Source organism: Gobius niger, assembly GCF_951799975.1.
Source record: "Gobius niger genome assembly, chromosome: 8".
In the NCBI taxonomy this organism is placed as follows: Eukaryota; Metazoa; Chordata; class Actinopteri; order Gobiiformes; family Gobiidae; genus Gobius; species Gobius niger.
The window spans coordinates 24,909,719-24,931,836 of NC_136859.1; the positions used below are offsets into that span (position 1 = coordinate 24,909,719).

The window sequence follows — 22,118 nt, forward strand, 5'->3', positions numbered from 1 at the left end:
CCAAACACATAAGCCCCCCCTCAAAGCATATACCAGTCCAAGTCCCTCATCACCTAAACCTAAGTCCCAGCCGCCAATCCGTGGTCTGGGGGAGAAAAATGATTTATCGCAGTTTGAAGCATTATGTCTGGAGTGGATTTAACCTGAAGTTTCTGTAAAAGGCACTCATTTCCCCTTTAAATTTGACTGTACTTGTGTCCTACTAACGTGCTTTTATTAATACTTGTCATTTTGATGTTGATTAAAGAGACTTTTGTACTTCAAATTGGGTTTTTATTTTCTAGTTTGTTTTGGCTCCATTGCTCAATGTGAGAAAAGGGTTGAAACTACATTAATGGTCCACTGCTAAGTTATAAGAATCAATATGACTGTCTTAGTCCTTTTAATAGTTTGTGTAGTGTAGAACATTATTGTTATATTGTGTCACATAGCAATAAGTTTGATGACAAATGTCTTAGGTTGATGTTATTTTCTAAAGCATAGCGATGAATACCTTTTGCAATTGAATCTAGCAAATGAATACAGATCATGAAGTTCTAAAAGTGTTGGTCTACTCTGCATATGGTTCACTTCCTTTAGTCCTTGTCTATGTCTATATTGTGAACTACATCGATTCTTTATTTTCACACAGTATCTTGATTGATTTTTCTTGGTATAATTCAAACTTGATAAAACAATGTGTGTTGCTTAATTATCAGTCATGGCCCTTTCTGTCAAATCCAGCCTCGACTTGTATTACTTGTTTTATTCGCTGCGTTCGAAAGTCATTAAGGCTAAATCCCTCCTGCGAGCCAACACCAATAAGAATGCCGTGCGCTTCTCTGAGTCGCCTCCCCCTCTGCTCCCTCGTGCCTCTGCTGTGGTGGTCCTCTTCTGTCCCACTCAGCATCTCTCACACTCGAACCTACAAGCACTGGACTCCTCACGGAACCGAGCCGGGACCATGTTGCCACAAAAACTGGTACGGTATGACTTCATATTTAAGACTGTAGTTCCGGTTGTGTACATTGGGACGTGCGTAAAACACGCGTAAAAGTAGCATATTTGATTCAAATGCAGAAATATAGCCTAGTGACTTATTTTCCCGGTCATCCCCTCCTCCTTCCTTTCCCTGCTGTCGTGCATTTGCAGAACAATTGTGGATTCATTTCAAACGGCATCGATTCGTCAAAGTCTCTAATTGTTATGCGCTCACGGGTGGTCTCTCCCTTCGCTTTGAAGGACATTAACGCAACTCATTAATGGACGCAAACTTACTTTAATTTACAAATCCCATGTCATTAGTGCACAGACATACAGTGTAAATCATGTGTATTTTGTAGTATTTTGGCTGATTGTACGTTTTGGATATGTTTCAGCTCCTGTGGATATTGTCTATTGTTGGCGGCTCTCAAATTACTTTGGGATTTGTTTATGACCGACCAAGGCGCTCAGGAGAGGACTCCTCCCGGACAGACTGTGAGTACAGTTTTGAACTAAGTGGCAAGTGATAACAACCTTCCTCAAGTGACTTGACCTTAAGGCACCTTACCGCCATAAATGTCCTTAGCAACAGGCTGCGTCTCCAGCTGTTTCTGGCATTCATGTTGCCTACATGGCAGTTTTGGACGCTCTGTGCTGTGGGTATTACAAGATTAAAGAGGCCTTCTCTTTCTGCAACTTCTCTGTACTTTTATAATAATGTTTTTAAATTGTGATGTGCAGCTGTTTCAGGTGGTGCATGCACATTTAGTCATGTTTCTGTCCTCCTTTGGATTAGTCTTTGTTTAGAAACACTCCATGGACATGGTTTGGCCCTTAGGCCTGGTGTGGTACTGGCTGCCTGTACTGTAGACCTAAATAGAAAGAATCAAAGAATCAATTATTTCTCAGGGGCTAATTGGTGTGAAAATTTTAAGAACCACTGTGTGTAGAACCACTACGTTTTTGCAAAATAAATGTTTCTTTGGTAGACAGGGAAGAGTGGAAATAACAGTAGGCCAGCAACAAATCAACAGTTGTCGGCCAACAAGATAAGTGGTTCAGTGGGAGGGAAAAGTATATGAACCGTTTGGAATTTCTCACATTTCTGTATAAATTGGTCACACGATTCTCATATTTATTTAAATCCCAAGAATGAGTCAACAGTGTCCGCTTAAACTAATACCACCCAAATAATTACATGTTATCATATTTGTATTGGCCACAACATGTAAACATTCACAGGACAGCGTGGAATAAGTGAGTACACCTCCTCTAAGAGCTAATTAGACACATTTATGCCGACATTTACAGTACATTCTTGCCTGTAAACTGAAGAAAGAATGATGTGTTTTTGGTTTTTACAATTTACCACAATAATAACAGGCACAAGTTGCTCACTCCATTTCTGCTTTTATTTTTTTATTTTTTTACACAATCATATCCTACTAACACAGGTGTCAAGTTTGCTTTGTACCATGGTGTTGAGTAGGTCTGTGTTGAATATAAGGGATTTGAGGCTCAATTACTTCCAGACCAGAATCCCTGGTAAATTCAGGTCAGGGTAGGCTTTTGCAATATTGGGCAGATGCCTTGGTGGTGGTCGATGCACTTTCTGTAAAGGTTAAGGTGCTAAGGTTTCCTTGGACATAAAAAAGGGACATGATAATAAATGCAAAGTGAATTGTCAAAATGTTCCAAATGCTTACGGTGTACTACAATTAAAAAAATAAACAACCTTAACGTTCCGACAGGAGATATAACTCTGGTCTTAAAAGCTCTGGGGCATCTTGTTGACTCAAGGCAGAGCAGTGGCAAAAGTACAGTCCCTCGTCGAATCTGGAGCGCCACAGCCACAGTGACCTGTTGTGCCCCCCCCTCTCCTCTCCTCCACTGGCTCAAACTCATTTCGAATGTGCTTGGCAGGCTCTTCATATAGAAAATAAGCCTAGCAAATAAACTGGCAAATTCACTCGCGTCCGTGTGGAAACTTAGGTCTCATCTAATTGCATGTAACTCGTGTTTTGGAAGAGCAATTTTCAGCCGAGATTTTTGGACTTGTCACTTTGCTTTACACTGAAGTGATTGATTGGATTTCACCAGAGGCTCACATGGGGTTACAACTTGCTATGTAAAAATGAAAGTAAAATCCACACTTGTTTTTTTGGCGTGTGTTGGATGTGGAGAGTGTAGCTAAAGGCATGTCCTATAGTTGGCCAAGGTACATCTGTGCCGGTCCAAAATACACTTCACCAAGCCCTCAGCGGAGTGAAAGTGCGGGGGAGTACCCCCGGTGAACATGCATGTTGAAAATGTGAACAGCTTTCACACATTAATGTTGCACTTACTAATTTTACACCACAGTACCGCCATCATTCTCTGTAACCATCCATTTTTTTGAAAAAATTCCACTTTGGCACGTTTTCTAATCAGTTTCCCCAAATATGTAAACACATTTGTTTGCATTGATAGTATTGCCAAGTTACGTATGACTCACCTTAAACTAATAAAGCCCAAGACTTTGCTGGCAATGCTGCGCTGCCATTCGGTCATGGTGCTTCGCTGGGAGGCTGCCAATATTTTGTTATTTTTAGAGTGAAACATTATGCTTTATGCTTAATGCAATAAAATGCAGCATGATTTTGCTAATGAAATGAAACTGCTACACACAACTTTGAAAGTTTAGTCAAACAGTTGTAAATGAAACAAAAACGCTATTCTGTGACCTCACTGAACCCCAGATCTGATGAGCACACACACTTTAATTATGGGTCTTGATAACCTGACATTCCAAATGCTCTTCCAAAAGATACTGCGTTGTCTTTAACATAACTTATGAGGTCAGGATAGTGCATTTTAGTGCTGGGATTTCAAATGATTGTTCTTTTGTGTGTAGTTCATCTTTCATTAAATATACTATGGACTACTTGAGCGTGTGATGCTGCTTTTTTGAATTGAAGATGTACCTCCACATCCGCGCCTCTGACATAACTTTTGGTATGCGTTTCCTCTCTTTCTTATCAATTGACCATGACACCTTCCCATCAGCACAGTCCTCACTTTGTAACAGGATAATAGACCTCTTCAGCTAGTGACAGCAGCACTATAATAATTTTAAGTCTATAATAGGACAGTTTTAAAAGCATGTGCAATCCATGTTTTATCTAGTACAGTCAGCGTAAACTCCATTTTCAAAAGGTGCTCATTTCACCTTAATCATAGAAAGTGCAAAGTTTCCCATTTATTGCATAACTTCTGTTGATGCTCATACCAAGCCGTGGCCCACACCCAGAGTGACAAAGCAGCACTAACTCCTAAAGCAAAGAGTCCATTGATGCTAAGTGGCGTTTTGACACACACTGTTCCTGCCGCTGTGCCAGTGAGCTTTACAGCATAAATAATATTAAAGCGTCCACACCTCAGTGCCTTCATATAGAGCTGCATATGTATCCACACAGGAACTGCTGGCATCCTCTGGTTTTCTCAAAACGTGTTTTTTTTCACCAGGCTAAATGGACAAGGAGTGTGTTGTAGTGAAGAAGTTCAGGCCGTCTCGTGCTCAGATGTGCAGGATGTCTTCAGTTAGAGCCGGGCCGAGCTCTCACACACTGTGGGGCCCGTGCCAGAATGGGCCAGTGTCTATGTCTCCTGACTCCTCTGTGGGACAAAAAAGGCATAGTTGTGTTTTTGGGAAACCTGAGCGTCCCGTGGCGAGTGAATATTAGCACGAGGAGATCCTGCCAGCAGATTTGGGTTTGGTTTTGTTACGCTTATTAACAGCTCACCAGCTCATACTGTAAGATCAGATTGCTCTCATTTTTCTTTTACTCTGCCATAGACTGCCAACCACAAAGCCAGTCTGTGTTACTCATATACCGTGCTTTTGCTTTGGGATAGGTAATGCTCTCATTTCCTTTGAGAAACTCAGCTTTGTGGCTGCAATCTCTACTTTTTCTTTTAACACTATTATCCTGTTATCTGCCAGTTTAAAGTTTAGGGCTAGAGTTAGCAATTATGCATATCCAAATATCAAAGCATATTGACAGAAGAGCTTACAGCCTATATGCCAGTGGGATACCTCATTTGAAAGCCAAGATCTTTTAGTTTCTAAAACTATGGATAAGATCAGTGTGAGCGAAACACAACTTGTCATCCCTAACCTTTATCATAAACCTATCTCCCTGATCGGGGGAAGGCAAGTAACAGGGCATGTTGTCAAAGATGACAAACTGTTTTAAATATCCCAGATAGACTCACCAACATCACACTTTCGTGTGATTTTCTTTTGTCTGTAACAATTTTGGAAGACATTTTTCTTCAGAACATCTGACTTTTAGCATGATTTCAAAACATATCTTGCCTTTCTTGGGAGCCAGTCCCTCACTTGTTAAAGACATTCAATTACATGAATGTTATTATCATTGACTCAATGGACACTTCACACTTTATTATCACATGATTCTATACCCTGGATACTAGATATTTATTACATTTTAATCGTTGTAGTGCTGTTTTGCGTTTTGTTTTCACATTCCTACGTTTGTCTAGGGTTAGGGTCAGTATAGGGTCAGTGCACTGTAGAAGCTGAAGGTTTTGAAAGAATGAACCTCAATTCAATGTTTGAAGATTCAAGTATAAATGTCCATGTACTTTTCTAATCTTTCTTTCTTTATATTTATCTCACAGCTCGATCTTCTCCCTACAACCCCTCCTCTGGCTCCTGTAAGAACAGATGCTTTGAGCTCGTGGAGTTGGACCCTCCAAACTGTCGCTGTGATAATCTGTGTAAGACCTACAACAGCTGCTGCTCTGATTTCGATCAGCTCTGCCTCAGAACAGGTACGACACTGCCACAGATCGCTCTCCTCTGTTTGACTCTTCTTGTGTTGAGTTGTCATAGATAGCCGAGGTGTGTCCAGCTTGGGCTGATGGCATGTGTTAGCAAAAAGGGTGGCTTACAATTCTGCTCTTTACTTTCGAATCGCAAAATCTATTAGAAGCAGTCATAAGTGAACGCCAGTTTATTATATTAAATGTAAGCTTTTGCAGCCCTTGATGCAAAACTGATCATCAAAAACAAATTCTTCAACTAGTCGAAACATATTTCTCAATTGCTTTAAAACCGATAGGTTCAGAAGGAGTTTCACAGAGGGCAATAGAAACGTACATAAAACAATATAAGGATTTCTTTTGTTCAAATAAGGTGCAAGTGTTGTGTATAACTGCTATTGATTTAATTTCTACGGTGGCCGAGAGGGGTCACTCACAACAAATACAAGCGCCACAACAAATGCAAATGCTAAAACAAATACAAACGCCATAACACAACAACTTAACAAAAGCCACAACACAACAACTTGACAAAAGCCACAACACAACAACTTAACGAAAGCCACAACACAACAACTTAACGAAAGCCAAGTGTGAAACAAAAGGGGGTGAATGACTTTTTGATACATGGGTTTAACAATTCATTTTAGTAATAACTGTTAAAACATATTCAAATAAATAGATTATTCAAATATATTGTCAATAGACAAACAATTGCTGTTACGCTGTTTTTCAAATGTATTTTGGAGAATTGAGCATATGGTCTATCGCACGCTGTATACAGAGTATTCCTTAACGCTCTTTTGATTCCCATTAGTCATAATGGCAGCATATATCTAGCTAGTGTTAGCAAGGTACCTGTGTCTTGATTTGCTTTGTTAAAGCAGTACTAAGTAACTTGTTTACCTTAATAAACCCTTTTCATAGTCCCTCTGGGGGTAATACAAGTGTTAATGGGATGATTAGGGGGGTCTTTCATCTCCCCCTGGTGTCTCTGTCCAGAAAACCACCCTTTTCCTTGCACCAAGTCGGTGGCGCAATACACACTAATTAGAATCACGAAGAAGCGAACAGGCTAACAAAGCTAACAAAGCTAACTTTGGACTAGCACCACTTAAACAGTATTTACAGCCAAGTTTGAGTGAAAAAAATGATCTCCATTGTGTAATTGGATGAACAATATCCCTCTCTCCCTTAGCCTTTTCTGTCAGTGTAGTATTTACTCTCACGGACAATTAGTGTGTAAAAAAAAGCACAATATGCTATGACACCTGCAGTGGCTCTTATGGCCTCTAGGGGTATAAGTTACTGCTTAAAATAAAATATTTGAACTTCTATATATATTTTTTTCCTTACATTTTCACCGCTGCATGTCCCTGCATGTCCTGTTGATCTGTCAGCATTTCCCTCCTGCTATTCCCAGTGTTGGTGGTCTGAGCCCGGTGGTCTATGGCTTACCACTGCTCTGCCGCTCTCTCTCTCCCCCGCTGCCCAAAAACCATGTTAGACCCATTTCTGGTTTTGCCCCGATACTGGATCTCAGGTGGTGATCTCAAACGACCTTTTTGAGTAAATGCTACACCAGACACCAAATATAATCATTTATTCCCACAGTCGGGCCTATTAAGTGGTGCACGGGAGATGCCAAACCACCAACATTACAACATCAAACCGAATTTATGTGCTTGTGGTTTTCACTACTAGGAAAGCAATCCCTTCATGTATCAAAATACAGCTTGATTTTTATTTGTCTTTTTTATTAATGCAGACAATTATTTATTTGTCGTACGTTTGTTGTACAGAGGGAGGATATGAGTGCAGTAAAGATCGCTGTGGAGAGACTCGAAATGAGCAGCACGCCTGCCACTGTTCTGACGACTGTTTGGCCAGAGGAGACTGTTGCACCAATTACAAGTCCCTGTGCAGAGGTCAGCCATTGTTTTATTTAATCAGGCATGCATACTTTGGTTTCCTCATAGCCACGTGTTATAAACCATTATATACATGTTTGATATAGATTGAAATAGATACAAGATCTAAACTTTTATGTATAGGAGACACCACATGGCTGCAGGACGACTGTGAGGAGATCAAGAGCCCTGAATGTCCAGCTGGGTACGTTTACATCTCGCCGGTTATAAATGAGTCAAGCTCAAAAGCACTCTCCCTCGATCTTTCTGTTTATTTGTGCAGGTTCGTGCGCCCTCCGCTCATTATGCTGTCAGTGGACGGGTTCAGGGCGTCATACATGAAGAGAGGAAGCGCCGTCATACCCAACATCGAGAAACTCCGTAAGGAACATGCTACAGATCTGTTCCGTCGCTGATAGTTTTGTGGAGTTTTTTTTTTTTACTTCAAGTAAATGCTTTTGTTTCTTTTCCAGGGACTTGTGGAACCCATGCCCCGTACCTGAGACCGGTTTACCCCACCAAGACCTTCCCAAACCTCTACTCACTGGCCACAGTATGTCGTGGGAATTGATTTCAGAAATGGCACCTCTCTGACTCCCACAGATTTCTGCTGATACAAAGACGATCCTCATATCAATATTGTTTTGTCAACACTGTCACTTATTGCTTATATCTTTTTTATTAGTGTAGTATAATTTCATATTTATGCTCATTTAAGAAGCAGAAACTAGATTTTTTTGGGTGGGGGACTAGTATTGTCTGTGAGGTTTCAACGTTAAACAATGTTCTCATGTCTAATTATAGGGCCTGTACCCTGAGTCCCATGGCATTGTTGGAAACTCTATGTACGACCCTACGTTTGATGCCACCTTTACTCTGAGGAGCAGAGAGAAGCTCAGTCATCGCTGGTGGGGCGGGCAGCCTGTGAGTACACCATAGACGCACTCAGGCAAATATAACAGACTGATAGACAAGCAGAGATTATCTATGATATCATTTGATTTCTGAAACAGCTTTACAAATGTCACGGTTAATATTCTAAGCCTACAAAATCTGCTAAGGTAATTCATGTTCCGCTTTTTGGCACCTGAACTATGAACAAATTGTGTCTCTCATTATTTTTTATTATCATTATTAATCATCAGATCCTTTAGGTGCTTAATAATACTGCAGCGTGGGAGCCTATACCTAGGTTTCGCTGATTTACTGTTGCTGTAACCAAAACCACTAATTCAGAGAGTGTCTTTCATTCAGTCCAGTCTTTTCCCACACGCCCACACGAACTGAAATCACCTCCTGGATTACCTTAACTTTTCTTTCCCACACTTACAATCTTGGTTTTGTAAAAAGAAAAAAAAGTTACAAATGTATCTCAATGAGTCAAGTTTGATAAAGTAATGCAGTCGTCCTCTTTGTGCCCTAGATTTGGATAACGGCTCTCAAACAGGGAGTGAAGGCTGCAAGTTTCTTCTGGCCAGTGTAAGTGACACTACCTCATGTGCATTAGAAAACACCTTGTACCTTTTATAATATAAATATGTCATTGATATTGCTTGTTGTATCTTAAGATTACCTTAAATCATGTAGGAATAAGAGAACGTTTTTAAGAAAGCAATTACTACATATTCGCCATGGCACAGGTAAACTTCATTACATTAATGCTCCATTGTGGATAGTTTTTAGGGTGGGCCAACTTCCTGCAAAGCATCTTCAGTAAGCATCAACCCTAAAGGAGCCGTACACAAACAACCTCAGGACACGTGTTTCAAATGTGCTGTTTATTTCTACAATAATGGGCTGTGCAGAACCCTGAGAAGTCAAATTCACTGTTCACATTTTGACTAAAACTGTAGAGAAAGTCTGTTGGTTTATAGTGAAGTTTTATTATTCGTATGTGTTAAGGCTTTTGCAAAGGTCTGTGCAAATCAGGTGCAGCACAGTGGCAGAGAGGGCAGTGTTTTCTCCAGTTTCTCCTTTCACTAAAATATGTATAATAGGTACCCCTCTTGGCCTGGACTAAAAATGAAATAAATTACACTACACTTTACACTACAATACATTTTACCTGTACAATTTAGTACAATGTAATGTGTAACTATGTGTAATAACTTTACCTATGTACTATGTAATACATAGTGTGATAATAATATTTTTTTGTTGTTTGAAGGTACGTAATATATAATGTGACTCTTAGGGCTTAAGGTTAGGGTTAGACTTAGGGTCTTATTATGCACATTATGTACCTTCAAACTACAAATGCATATTATTCCGCTGTGTATGTCGCCCATGTGTACAAGTTATTACACATTGTTGCAAAGTACATTACATTGTACTACATGGTACAATGTATCATGGGTTCTGTAAAATAAAGTGTTATCTAAAATAATAATAATAATAATAAGGTAAGATATCATAAAATAGTCTGTTTTATTTTATATTATTGATTTGTAGTAATGTCATTGAAGCATGATGTTTCACTTCATATCACAAGCTTTTTCCCATAAGGCTTTAAACAACATGTCATACCTTGGCAGGTGTTTTCACTTACCTGTCAGAGTCTGTGTGTGGCCAGGGGTGGATTAATGGACTTGCTTCACTGGGTCACTTCGTATTAGACAGTGTGCTCTTATAATTTTGAGAGTAGCTTTGGTCAATCATCCGGCATAAGGGAAAACACCTGCACAAAGTTGATGCTGAGTTTTGTTTTGTTTTGTTATTTTGCATGAATTGAATATGAAGTAATCAGTTTACTTTAAGCTCAGCTGAATATCAATGAAATCAATAGGGCCACTTTTTAGTTTGAAGTAATACCAAGAAGCAGTGAAGTGACAACAGGAATAATATTTTGTGTTGGATCAGCGTGACTGGACCACCCTGTTGTACAAGAGCACAAACCTTGTACCTATATTAAAGCATTATTAATCCAATCATAGGTAATCATAGGCACTGCACTTATAGTCTTTGTTTTTGTTGGTGTGAAACGGCTGACTTTGGCGTCTCACTTGATATTTTGGAGAGGTTACTGGCAAAGGAACACAAAGCTCTCAGTTTATTAACAAAACCCATGAGAGCAACAGTTTACTGACATTTGCTCCTATGTCGGGAGTATTTACAATATGTCATTGTGAATAAGTATTGCATAGCAGCATTGGACCACCACAATAATCTCCCTTTGGTATTAGCATCTTTAAAATGACTATAGTTTCTGATCAGGCTTCTATACCTACAGCAAAAGACTCCTGTGAACTTGTTTTTGTTATATTATTCTTTATTTCAGTTGTGATTCATCTCTAGAATCATCTATTTTCGCATACTGCCCGTAAAACATTTGGTGTGGAGCGTTTTACAGTAGAACAAGTCCGATCATGTCCCCACTGAAATCGCCCCATTTGACACAGAGCGCCCACATTTATCAGCAGCAGAAGTAGGAGCACAGAGGGGCTTTGATGGAGCGTGGTTCAGTCCTGTGCAGAGCGGTCGCTTGTGGCGTGGTGTTTTTTCTGCAGTTAGAGTGAACGAGGCCTGTTTACGGGACTCCTCTGTGAGCTGGGGTCGCAGACGTGCCACTGTATTCAGCCTAAGTGTGGTTTACTCTGCTTACCCTGCACTTGGCAACACAAGATAAGAGGCCAAGTACATACAACCATTTGAAGTGACTTTGGTTATGTTTTGCTTTTCGATTTGATTGTGTGATGCAGACTTTAAAGGTAATGTTTTTAGGTTTTAGTGGTTTATGACAGGTGCTACAAATACAAAATACCGTGAGCTTTATTTCAGGACACAAGTACAAGCCTCCTGAGTTCAGTCATTGAGCAATAGGGGACTGTACTTCTACTGATCAGGACTTGAATGGGAGAGAGTCCTTTTATGTTCATTTCCAAACTGTGAACCATAGGAACCCTAGTGGGCTCATTCTGCTTTCTGATTGGAGAAAATGTACCACAAGCAACTTGTACATCATGTCCCCCCAATGTCTAAATGACATTGAAAGCACATTTTTGCACAGATTTGGCATTTTAAAGGCATGTGGTCTTAAACTGTTGATCAGCTGCAGTTTTTTTTATGTTTTACTCCCATGTCCTCTTGTTGCATATTGCATATTAAGTGGTCTTAAACCTTTGATGGGGACTGTATAATGAGTACCTTCCTGTTTATTTGTCCTGTATGCCTCTTGTTCTTGGAGTTTTACTACTTTGCTCAGATAAATCAAACTTAATTTACTCAGCATTAGCTGTCACTCTGTGGTAAAGAAAATCGAGACTTGAAACCCCGGAGGGACTTGTCCTCTCCTCCACCTATCTTGCCCTGAGTGCCTGAAGAGACCACAGTACCTCAAATATAATGCATCAAACCAAAGTGTGGGGGGATAAATGACGCTAACAGTGTGAACATGGACAAAAGCGCCAACGTGGAACCCCTCCCCTCTCCTTCCGACCTCAGGGCCTCTCCTGGGCTTGATGGCTGACAGCTGTGGGCACGGTGACAGCCTGCAGCGTGGTTGGTGGCCTGATCATAACACAGCCAGTACACAAGCACCCTTTGACGCCAAAGACTTAAAACCATGAGAGGGCTTTAAAACTGTTACTACTGCACAAGCAACTCCACTTTACAAGGCTCATAAAAATCAATTTGGATAATTAATGGCCACTTAATGCATGGATAAGTTACAGGCAGTGTTACTTGACGCTGGCTAACTAACATTATGCTAATTTCTGTGTTTTTAGGGGCATCTCACTGGAGAGAAGGATTCTGACCATGCTGCAGTGGCTCCACCTCCCTGATGGGGAAAGGTAAACTCACGTCTCCTGTTTACCTTTGGTTTACACTGCGTTACTCACTGCAATGAAAATGTTCCTGCCTTGGTGAAGATATATTTACCCATGTTTTTAGCATCTCACAATCAGACGGCAATTCAGTTTTAATAGAAGCAGCCTTAACACGTTTTTAGTGCAGCATGGAATGAAAACCTCGTAAGCAAATACCGCGGAGTTGAGCTTTTAACCTTGTTCTAAGGTTTAAAAACTCACATTACAAAACAAGCAGTACCTGAAGTGTTGTTTTATTTTATTCATTCACTTCAAACTGAATGTGCCATTGGTGCTTTCAGACTTAATGATTGTGATGTGTCTGATACGAACCACTTTACTGCACCACTCACTGATATTAAGAGGACACTGTGAAAATAAACGCATGCATTTGTGGCCATACCACCTATGCTATGCCCAATCCCGTCAGACCTTGGAAGCTAAGCAGGGAAAGGCCTGGTCGGTACTTGGATGGGAGACCGTTTGGGAACACCAGGAAGCCTAGCGAATGTAGTGTGTGAGTGAGTGGTTGGTGGTCGGAGGGGCCGATGGCGCAGACTGGTTGCCTCGCTTCCGTCAGTCTACCCCAGGGCAGCTGTGGCTACAATAGTAGCTTACCACCACCGAGTATGGAGTTAATGAATAGTGCAATGTAAAGCGTCTGAGTGTCCAGAAAAGCGCTATATAAAACCAATGCATTATTATTTAAACCAGAGTTTAGGACTTTTACTTTTATTCCAATTCCGAAAGGTAGTGGAGTAGAAAGTACCTGTACAGGCTCTAAAGTGCAGTTAAAATGTACTTAATTAGAGTAAAAGTACCGAAATACTATTTACAATGGGCATGATTCCAACATAGAAATTGACAAAGGCTTCAGGTTAGCAGCCAACACGTATCACTAATGAAATGTTCTGTTTGTTGCAGGCCGTATGTTTATGCCATGCATTCGGAGCAGCCGGACATATACGGACACAAAATGGGGCCATTGAGTGCTGATGTATGCATTGCATTGTCACATTAATTAAAATTGAGATTATTTATTAAACTGACAGCATTATGCTCTCTCTCTCTTTCTGTTTCAGCTGAGTAACCCTCTGAGAATGATTGACCGGATCGTGGGTCAGCTCATGAACGGACTCAAACAGATGAAACTGCATCGATGCGTCAACATCATCCTGGTGGGAGATCATGGTACAGACTCCTGCACTCAACCATATATTTGCAAGCAGACTTTGCCTTCGCAAATGAAAGAATTGAGAAAGCAACACAACATTTTTAGGATTTGCACACACTGGATAACTTTTGCTGTTGAAGAGATTTTAGTTCTAGGCTGATTTCATTTGAAAAGTTGACTTGACATCACTGGATATTTTATCAGCTCCCAAAGAAAATGTCAATGTCCAAATAGTTTTCATTTCCCCCTCTTGCTTCTGTGTGTGGTCAGGTATGGAGGAGGCCCACTGCGAGCGCACAGAGTTCCTCAGTAGCTACTTGAACAGTGTCGATGACATCATCCTCATTCCAGGTTCTTTGGGCAGGATCCGCTCCAGACATCCCAACAATATCAAACGTAAGGATACAAGTTCTTCTAAAACATATGTAGTACATGTTTATCTTTGGGTATCTTTTTTTCCCACTCAGTCTCTTTTGTCACGTTTCTGTTCTGTGGTCACCACAGCAATGCGCAGTGATTCACAAATTGATTTGGCATGGGCTTATTGCTTGGATGCCCTGTTGATGGACGCTTTTTCATTGTGGTGCCGACGACACGATCTTGGGGATCTTATGAGCTGCTCAGATTATTATTTTATTTTGATTGGCGCTTTCTGGTTCTTGCACGCAGTTTAGATTTTGCGTACATGAGTATCGGCTTGGTTTATTGTTGGGAGAAATGCCATGGGAGAACTACGACTAATACTCACTAAACCCACTGAAACTGAAACGGCTTGTCCTCCAGTGCTCCAGCTTAGAATCTAGTTCAATATGTGTGGTCCTACTGCTTCTAACGGGTCAAATGCAGATGACAAAATACGGCCAAGTCTAAACTAACCTTTACTACTTTATATGCATATTACTCAGGACAGTGCTAATGCTCTGATACATTTCTGCAGATGACCCCAAGGCAATTGTTGCCAATCTGACCGTAAGTTATAGTTCATGTGATATTCTATCCTTGCTACTTCCCATTTGATTTCTAATAATTGACCTTTTGTTTCACAGTGTAAGAAGGCGGAGCAACACTTTAAGCCTTATTTGAAGCAGCACCTGCCTAAGAGGCTGCACTACGCCAACAACCGTCGCATTGAAGACATCCATCTGCTGGTGGACAGGAAGTGGCATGTGGCCAGGTACGAGCCTGAACTATGTATGTATAGTAGGTATGTGGTATTGTGGACCCCAGGGCTGAGGCATTAAGCTGGAATGTTATGGAAGGCCCACGGTTCTCTCGGACTAAAGAATGTGCCCATATGGGATTCTGGATTTGGTCGCTCCAGTGCATTTTAATACAATTTGAAAGACCTGCTTTATATTAGATTATATTCGTTTATATTAAACCTGTTTTATATTAGATTTTTTTCAAATGCTGAATTTCCTTCCTGTGGCAATGAGATCACTTGATAATTGAACCAGATTCTGTCTGATGGTTGGGCTAACATTCCGTCTGCTATGCCCTTCATTTTCAGCCTTGGATTGTCAGATGTGCCTTGAAGAGGCTAATTTCACTGAACTGATTCTTCTATGTGAAACTCTTTGGAAACTCTTGCTTCCAAAGTTCTATGTTAGGGGGGCTTGGATTGGAAAAGGCTTCTGTCTGTTGCTTTAGACATGGAGAGTGCTGAAAGCTCCTCTAAAGCTTAAAAGAACATTTAATCAAGTATAATACTGTATCAAAACATTAAAAATGTGCTGCTGCCATCGTCACATGTTGTTGTGAAATACTGTGCCCTAAATTTCCCACAACACTCCTGCTGAAGCGTTAATGAGATGCTAATGTTAGCGCTGACAGCTGTTTGATGTGGAGCGGTCTGAAGTCCTCTGCGGTGATTCAGTGACAAAGTAAACCATGAAGTCACCTGGACCCACAGTCCAAACAAACCTTCTCCGCTCGCCGGGGCCGTAGCTACACATGGCTTCAGCTGTTTTACCGTGGGAGAGCTAGAATCACCAAGTTCACAAACACGTAGGCCTCAAAATGAAAGCCATCTTTGAGGGTGCCTCTGTGATGGACAGACGGGATAATTGTTGGCACCAGGGCTACGACCGGTGTCAAGAGTTTTCACTGTATCTTGCTTTTGCATTAGTCGAGTGGACAGTGAAATAAAACACTTGCGTTGGAACTGCTAATTTACATTTTTAACATGCTTGTGGGTTGGCCCCCTGCACATGCACACGCTCCCACAGTGCAGACAGACCGGCACACATCCACAGGCATCAGTGGAAGTAGTGTTTAAAAGGACACTTAATAAAAAGTGGCTGTTTTTCAATTAGTTTTCGGTGGCTAGAGGAGAGTGAAGGAGAGGGTTGTCCACAACTTGTAGAGTAAATACAGACAGTCCATGCACTTCACATCATCTGGGATTTAGACGGCCAACTGTCCACTCTGGGCTTTGATAATGAGCTGGTTTTTGATCACTGATATAAAAATTATCCCTATCTTGAAGTCAGGTCTGGAGCCTTAAAGGACTTTTAATTGACACCATAAGTTATAACCAAGTGTTTCTTTTAGTTTAAGTTTTGGCCTTCAGTGTAACATACATCACTCTAAATGTATGGCCCAACAACAGTCCAAAACATATATATTTTTTGTTAATATTGTTTCTAAATAGTTGAGTGACACCCACTGAGATGGAATTCCAGTCACTTGTATGTTTTGAAGGATTCTTACTCTGTCTGTGCAGGAAAGCCCCTGAAACAAAGCGTCACTGTGGTTTCCATGGTGATCATGGATATGACAATAAGATCAACAGTATGCAGGTGTGGTCCTCATTAAGTCCAGTAATGCATTTTAGCATTTTTTCCCATATAAATCTCTATTTTTTTCTTTTATTCACAGACCATTTTCTTGGGATACGGACCAACTTTTAAATTCAGAACTAAAGTCCCAGTGTTTGAAAACATTGAACTTTATAATGTCATGTGTGGTAAGTGTAATATAAAGAAGTTGCATGTGGGTAAGGGCCGGGGGAAAGTATACGATGCTTTTCTTTCAGGGATTGTAAAGCATATAAGAGGCAATATCTCCGTGGTGGTATCATAAAGTTCTTCATTCCTACTGTGATTGGATGGATTGCTTTCTCAATGTTAAAAGAATAATTTAAAACTCTTCTCCTTAGATCTACTAGGTCTAAAACCTGCCCCAAACAATGGCACCCATGGGAGCCTGAACCACCTGCTGCGGAGCCCCCCCTACAGGCCGTTGCTCCCTGAGGAGGTGTCCAGGCCCACTTCCTCCGGCCTGGTTCTGGGTGGGTTAGACGACTTGGGCTGCAGCTGCGACGAAAAGGTCAGCCCTGAAGACCAGCCGCCCAGGGAGCCTCTGTCCCATACACATACACTAGTTTCTGCTAATGCTCACGAGGACATTATAGAGAAACTAAAGGTATCTGTGTGTCCCTGGTTTTCCTACATTTAAACAATAAACTTTCATTAAGAACTTTTGTAGCACTTTGGTACAGATGTAGAGTGTTTTTAGTGCTTCAGTTCACTGGGTTTCACTCTTGTTTACAGTTTTAAGTTGTACCTTTGCTTTTCCAATATTGCAGTTTCATGTTAGCCTTAATGGCAAATGTAAAGGGTCTAGAAGAAGTAAATGTAGGACCAGTACCTTTTTCTAGTTGAAATGTCTAGTCAGCTGTTCTTGAAGTGCCCTAAGCCCCATTCTTGATTACAGCGCCCTCTACAGTGATTACAGTCAGTTGGGATTTGGAATTGGGACACCTGATGGATCCCCTTAGGAGCAGTTAGCCCCTGAACAAAGTCACTGGAGAATAACAGACCTGAGTTAGTTCTGGATGTGAGCCAGTCCTGCACACTGCTCCCTCTGTACACACAACTTTTACATGTGGTTCTGTTTTCATCCACCCAACACTGCGAGAACTCAAGAGGGAGGTGAAGTATATTTAGCATCAGGTTTAGTTTGACATTTGCAGCAAAATTGATTATACACAGGCATGAGAGAACAGTCAGTGTTTGGCACCCCCTGGATTAACAATGCATTGAAGTTTTGATAATATTTGCTTCCCTTTTCAACATGACACATGTTTCAAAGTCTGTTGTGCATGTTTCATTGTAAATGAATATGGCACTCAATTACAATGAACACTCACTTTTAGCGACTTGGCCAGTCAGTTTGTGTTCTATAACATTTTTGGATGATGAGTTGAGAGATCTTTGTTTATTAAACAAATGGGTCTCTCTGGCCATTGTCGTTTTATTCAGCCTTCTCAAAAACTTTGGCTTTCTTTGCTTCCTCACTGGTGTCTATTCGCCTTTTATGAAAATGTATCGATTTCAAACACTTACTGTCAAATTGTATTATTTTAAAAGCAATAGCACATAACTGTGCATATTCAATGGAAAATACCAAGGGAATAGACTCCAGTTTTGCTGTGCCATACTTTTCCATTTGAATGTTTTTCTGATTCCAATGTGGATCTCTGGCAAGAGATTGTTTCAATCTCCAATGTCTTTGCAGTTGCGTGTAAAAAGTAGAGGCCAGAGAGGTTTGAAAGTGACCCTTGTACGAGGCTATAACCTGGAGTCACTCTGGCTCTGTCTCTTACAGAACAAAGTGGAGGAGCTAAACCAACGACTGCGGCAAGCTATGGACGGTCAGTCTTCTGTTAAGATAAAAACGTGCATGTGCCTCTTTATGAATGGGGAGAAAAATCACCTGAACTGCTTGTTTACTCTGAACAACTTTGAGCTCAACAAGATAATAGGTGATGAAAGATTTTGTCAAGATAATCACATTTGTGTGTATTTTTCAGACAGCAGAAATCTTCCTTTTGGTCGACCTGCAGTTCTGTATCGAACAAAGTACTCAATTCTCCATCACAGTGACTACATCAGTGGATACAGCGAGTTTCTATCTATGCCCCTGTGGACCGCATACACTGTCAGCAAACAGGTCAGAAATGACTCTTTTATGTGTTATCCTGGAAAATCAATTGTTTTCCTGTACTTATCAAGGTCCCTTTAAAGCAAAGTAAACAACACATCCAACATTGCACTTTGATGGTGTGCAACGCCCTCTGCTGGCCAACATTTTTTAAACATCTTGGACTTCTTTGATTGAATGAGCAAATCAGTTGATTCTATCACATTTTCACTCTTGTTGTGCTTGATCTGCAGGTAGAGTTGTACCCCCTCCCTGATGCCTTATCCAACTGTGTGCGGCCTGATAACAGGGTCCCTCCAGCCTACAGCCAATCCTGCACCAACTACAGAGCAGACAAGGCCATCACATACGCCTTCCTCTACCCCCCACGTAAGTCTATTCACCTGAGAAAACACATGTCATCAAGATACTTCATTATGGAATTTATCTGTCCTCAGAATTATCTTTGCCCATGGACAAAAAATATGAAGCGGTTCTCATTACAAACACTGTCCCAATGTATCCTGCATTTAAAAGTAAGTGTTTTTTTTATTCAAAGATTAGAAACTGTATATCAGTGGCTCTTAACTGGTGTAGATTTTAACCTGATCATGATGAGCAGTAATAATAATATTAATTTCAATTTTAGAATAAAAACAATTTGCAGCTTGACCCTATCACAGTACATAATAGTTTGAAGCTCTGAAAACGGTCTGAAACTCACTTTTGGGTCCTGAGAACTAAGGCTTTATATGTACCCTCATTCTATTTTTTTTCATTCTTTTCTTTTCTATTAGGAATATGGGGCTACTTCCAAAGAGCACTGGTGAAGAAGTTTGCCACAGAGAGAAATGGTGTAAATGTGCTCATTGGCCCAGTATTCGACTATGACTATGATGGTGCCAGGGATTCAACCGAGAGAATAAAAGAGTAAGAACCCTTAGGGTTGTGGTTTAAATAACACAATACATACTGTACGTAACGTATCTCCCTTACCTTAGATTCACTTCCACATACTGCACATAAATTCCAGTGACACTGAATCAAAATCTTTATGTTTGTGTTGAGGATGTTTGTTTGTTTTCTGTTTCAGGTTTATGACCGGGACAATCCCAGTCCCCACACATTACTTCATCGTCCTGACCAGCTGTTTAGACTTCACACAGCCAGCAGATTCCTGCACTGGTCCACTGAGCAGCGCGGCCTTCATCCTGCCGCATAGGCCCAATAATGACGAGACCTGCAACGTGAGTAACAACCAGAGAAGTTTAGAAGTTTAGAAGTCATTTTAAATGTATTGTCACCATTTAAATCTATGGACAACTTTTAATTGCATTTATCTTACTTTAATGCACAATATACTATTGGTGGCACAGCAGTTTCTCTTGCCTCAGAGCAAGAATGTCCCAGGTTCGATTCCCAGGGCTGGGTCGGGGCTTTGTCTGTGGAGTTTGCATGTTCTCCCTGTCTGCATAGGTTTAGCTAAAATCATGTACAATAGGCGAGGAGAGTTTGTTTGTGATTCTGAGAATTGGGCAAGGAACATGGAAAGCTGCCCATACATGGCAACATTCTGGCATGGTGTTTTTATATGCATGAGTCCCATTTGTGTTCATGAACACGCACTAAAAAAAAAACTAATAAACTCTGGCCCCCAAGATGAGTTTGAGAAATAGATTTAAACCCAATAGCGATCTAAACTCCAGTTAAAGTACTACAAAAATACTGAAATTGAAAGAATACCTGTCCTGGGGGCCTCATTTTATGCTTCAATGATGCACAACCCGACATAATATTCGAACTGATCACGTGTTTTGAGCGTATTTCTGTATTGTATTTATTTAAATATGTATATATTATTTTTTCTGGAGAGTATATTAACATATTAACACCTATTGTTATTACTGAGGTACACCTAGAGATCACTGTGCTAAGTTATCCAGTTAGTTTGAGTTTTGTTGTTAATAACACTTGTTTACGACAAATTTAGTGTCTAAAGTTTTGTGAGCTGATTTAAGACAATGTTGATCTGCTGAATCGAAGAATCACATTCATTTTGTCAAGTCAATTAGTTACCCCATGGCCAAATTTTGCCGAAGGGCATTATAACCCAGTGTAATCAGCGTTTGACTGGATAGGAAGGTTCCCATTAGTATCCAAAACGATGATTGCTAACAATAGGTTCTCTTCTGATTCCCCTGCAGAGCTCAGAGGAGGAGTCCCGATGGGTGGAGGACTTAATGAAGATGCACACGGCACGAGTCAGAGACGTGGAGCTCCTCACTGGTCTGGACTTGTACCGCCGAACCAGTCGACCGTACACTGAAATCCTGTCACTCAAGACTTACATGCACACGTACGAGAGCGAGATTTAGACCGTTGGTAGTTTTTATATCTTTACCGTGGTGGATCTATGTGGTACTAAAGAGGTGGTTCACCTCAGAGACACTGACCCTATGCTTTGGCCCGACTGGGAACTTGAATTCTGCGTGTGGGCTCTTTTTTTTATGTCTGATTCTTTGATGCAAGTTTTTGAAGACCACTAAGCTACAATTGTGGCACCTTCCACTTTACTTTGTACTGTCCATAGAACTACATTAATTGTGATCTTAAAATTGCACTCATTTCAGTTAATTTTCTTCCAATCAACTGGAATTGAGCCTTAAAAAGCTGCACATAGCTGAAGAAGCATCCATATAAACATCCTGTAGCCTACCTAATTTATACCATCCTATTGAAATGGGGAGTACTGTAAATATCCATACTGTATTATTCCTTGTTTTAACATGTGAACTCTATTTGCTAAGTTGTTTACTAATTACCGTATACCTTACATTGTCATACTAGCTTAAAATGAATTGCACTAAGAGCGAGGCTGTAACATCATAATAATTATCATAATCATCTGCACACATTCAGATGTCTATCTTTTGTAACCTTTCACCCACTATCAACGAGTCAGTATTAGTATGTTCAATATTATTGTGTGGCATAAAATAGTAATGCAATGTGTGTATGCGAGTGAGTGTTGAGATTATTTTGGTTGATTTTGTGAGGGTTTTTTTTGGTGTTATTTTTGACATAGTTTTGTTGTGCACAAGATAAATAATGTTATTGAATCAATGTTTTCGTTTTACCACCTGTGTAATTATTTATGCTTTATACATGCCGTTACAATAAATACGATTTTCTTACAAATGTATCGTTTGGGTGACATTTTGAAATTTGTGAATTAAATTATAAACATATTTATATATGTTTTTTTTAAAGTTTTTTTTTACAATGCTGCAATAGGCCTATGTTGAAATACATCAAAATAGCATATATGTCAAATAGGCAACCGTATTTTATTTATGTTTTATTATTATTGTTCACTCATAACTCTTGTTATCTTATCACATACACGATTGCCTTTTCAACGTGGTTTCATAAACGCAACAGACTCAGACTGGAGAAACTTTGGAGCAAGGGGTGACGTCATGACGAAATGGTCCTTTCGCTTCCGATATTAAT

The 22,118-nt window shown here is 40.4% G+C and overlaps 1 protein-coding gene across 1 annotated transcript; it reads left to right on the plus strand.

The window, feature by feature from the left end:
- Positions 1 to 891: 891 nt before the first annotated feature.
- enpp2 (ectonucleotide pyrophosphatase/phosphodiesterase 2) lies at positions 892 to 21,176 on the plus strand. The gene is made up of 25 exons (XM_079561397.1): positions 892 to 961; positions 1,359 to 1,458; positions 5,647 to 5,799; positions 7,593 to 7,718; positions 7,845 to 7,905; positions 7,984 to 8,081; positions 8,174 to 8,253; positions 8,505 to 8,624; positions 9,124 to 9,179; positions 12,425 to 12,490; positions 13,430 to 13,502; positions 13,588 to 13,696; positions 13,950 to 14,075; positions 14,617 to 14,648; positions 14,726 to 14,853; positions 16,405 to 16,480; positions 16,560 to 16,647; positions 16,840 to 17,105; positions 18,291 to 18,336; positions 18,496 to 18,635; positions 18,860 to 18,995; positions 19,064 to 19,141; positions 19,403 to 19,535; positions 19,699 to 19,852; positions 20,810 to 21,176. Exons 1-25 carry the CDS (start codon positions 944 to 946, stop codon positions 20,978 to 20,980), a joined length of 2,634 nt encoding a protein of 877 aa, XP_079417523.1. The 5' UTR covers positions 892 to 943; the 3' UTR covers positions 20,981 to 21,176.
- Positions 21,177 to 22,118: the final 942 nt, after the last annotated feature.

Coding starts and splice junctions, on each gene's coding strand:
- enpp2 (XM_079561397.1), top strand. Junction 14,076..14,616: donor ACATCCCAACAATATCAAAC/GTAAGGATACAA, acceptor ACATTTCTGCAG/ATGACCCCAAGGCAATTGTT. Junction 19,142..19,402: donor AATGTATCCTGCATTTAAAA/GTAAGTGTTTTT, acceptor CTTTTCTATTAG/GAATATGGGGCTACTTCCAA.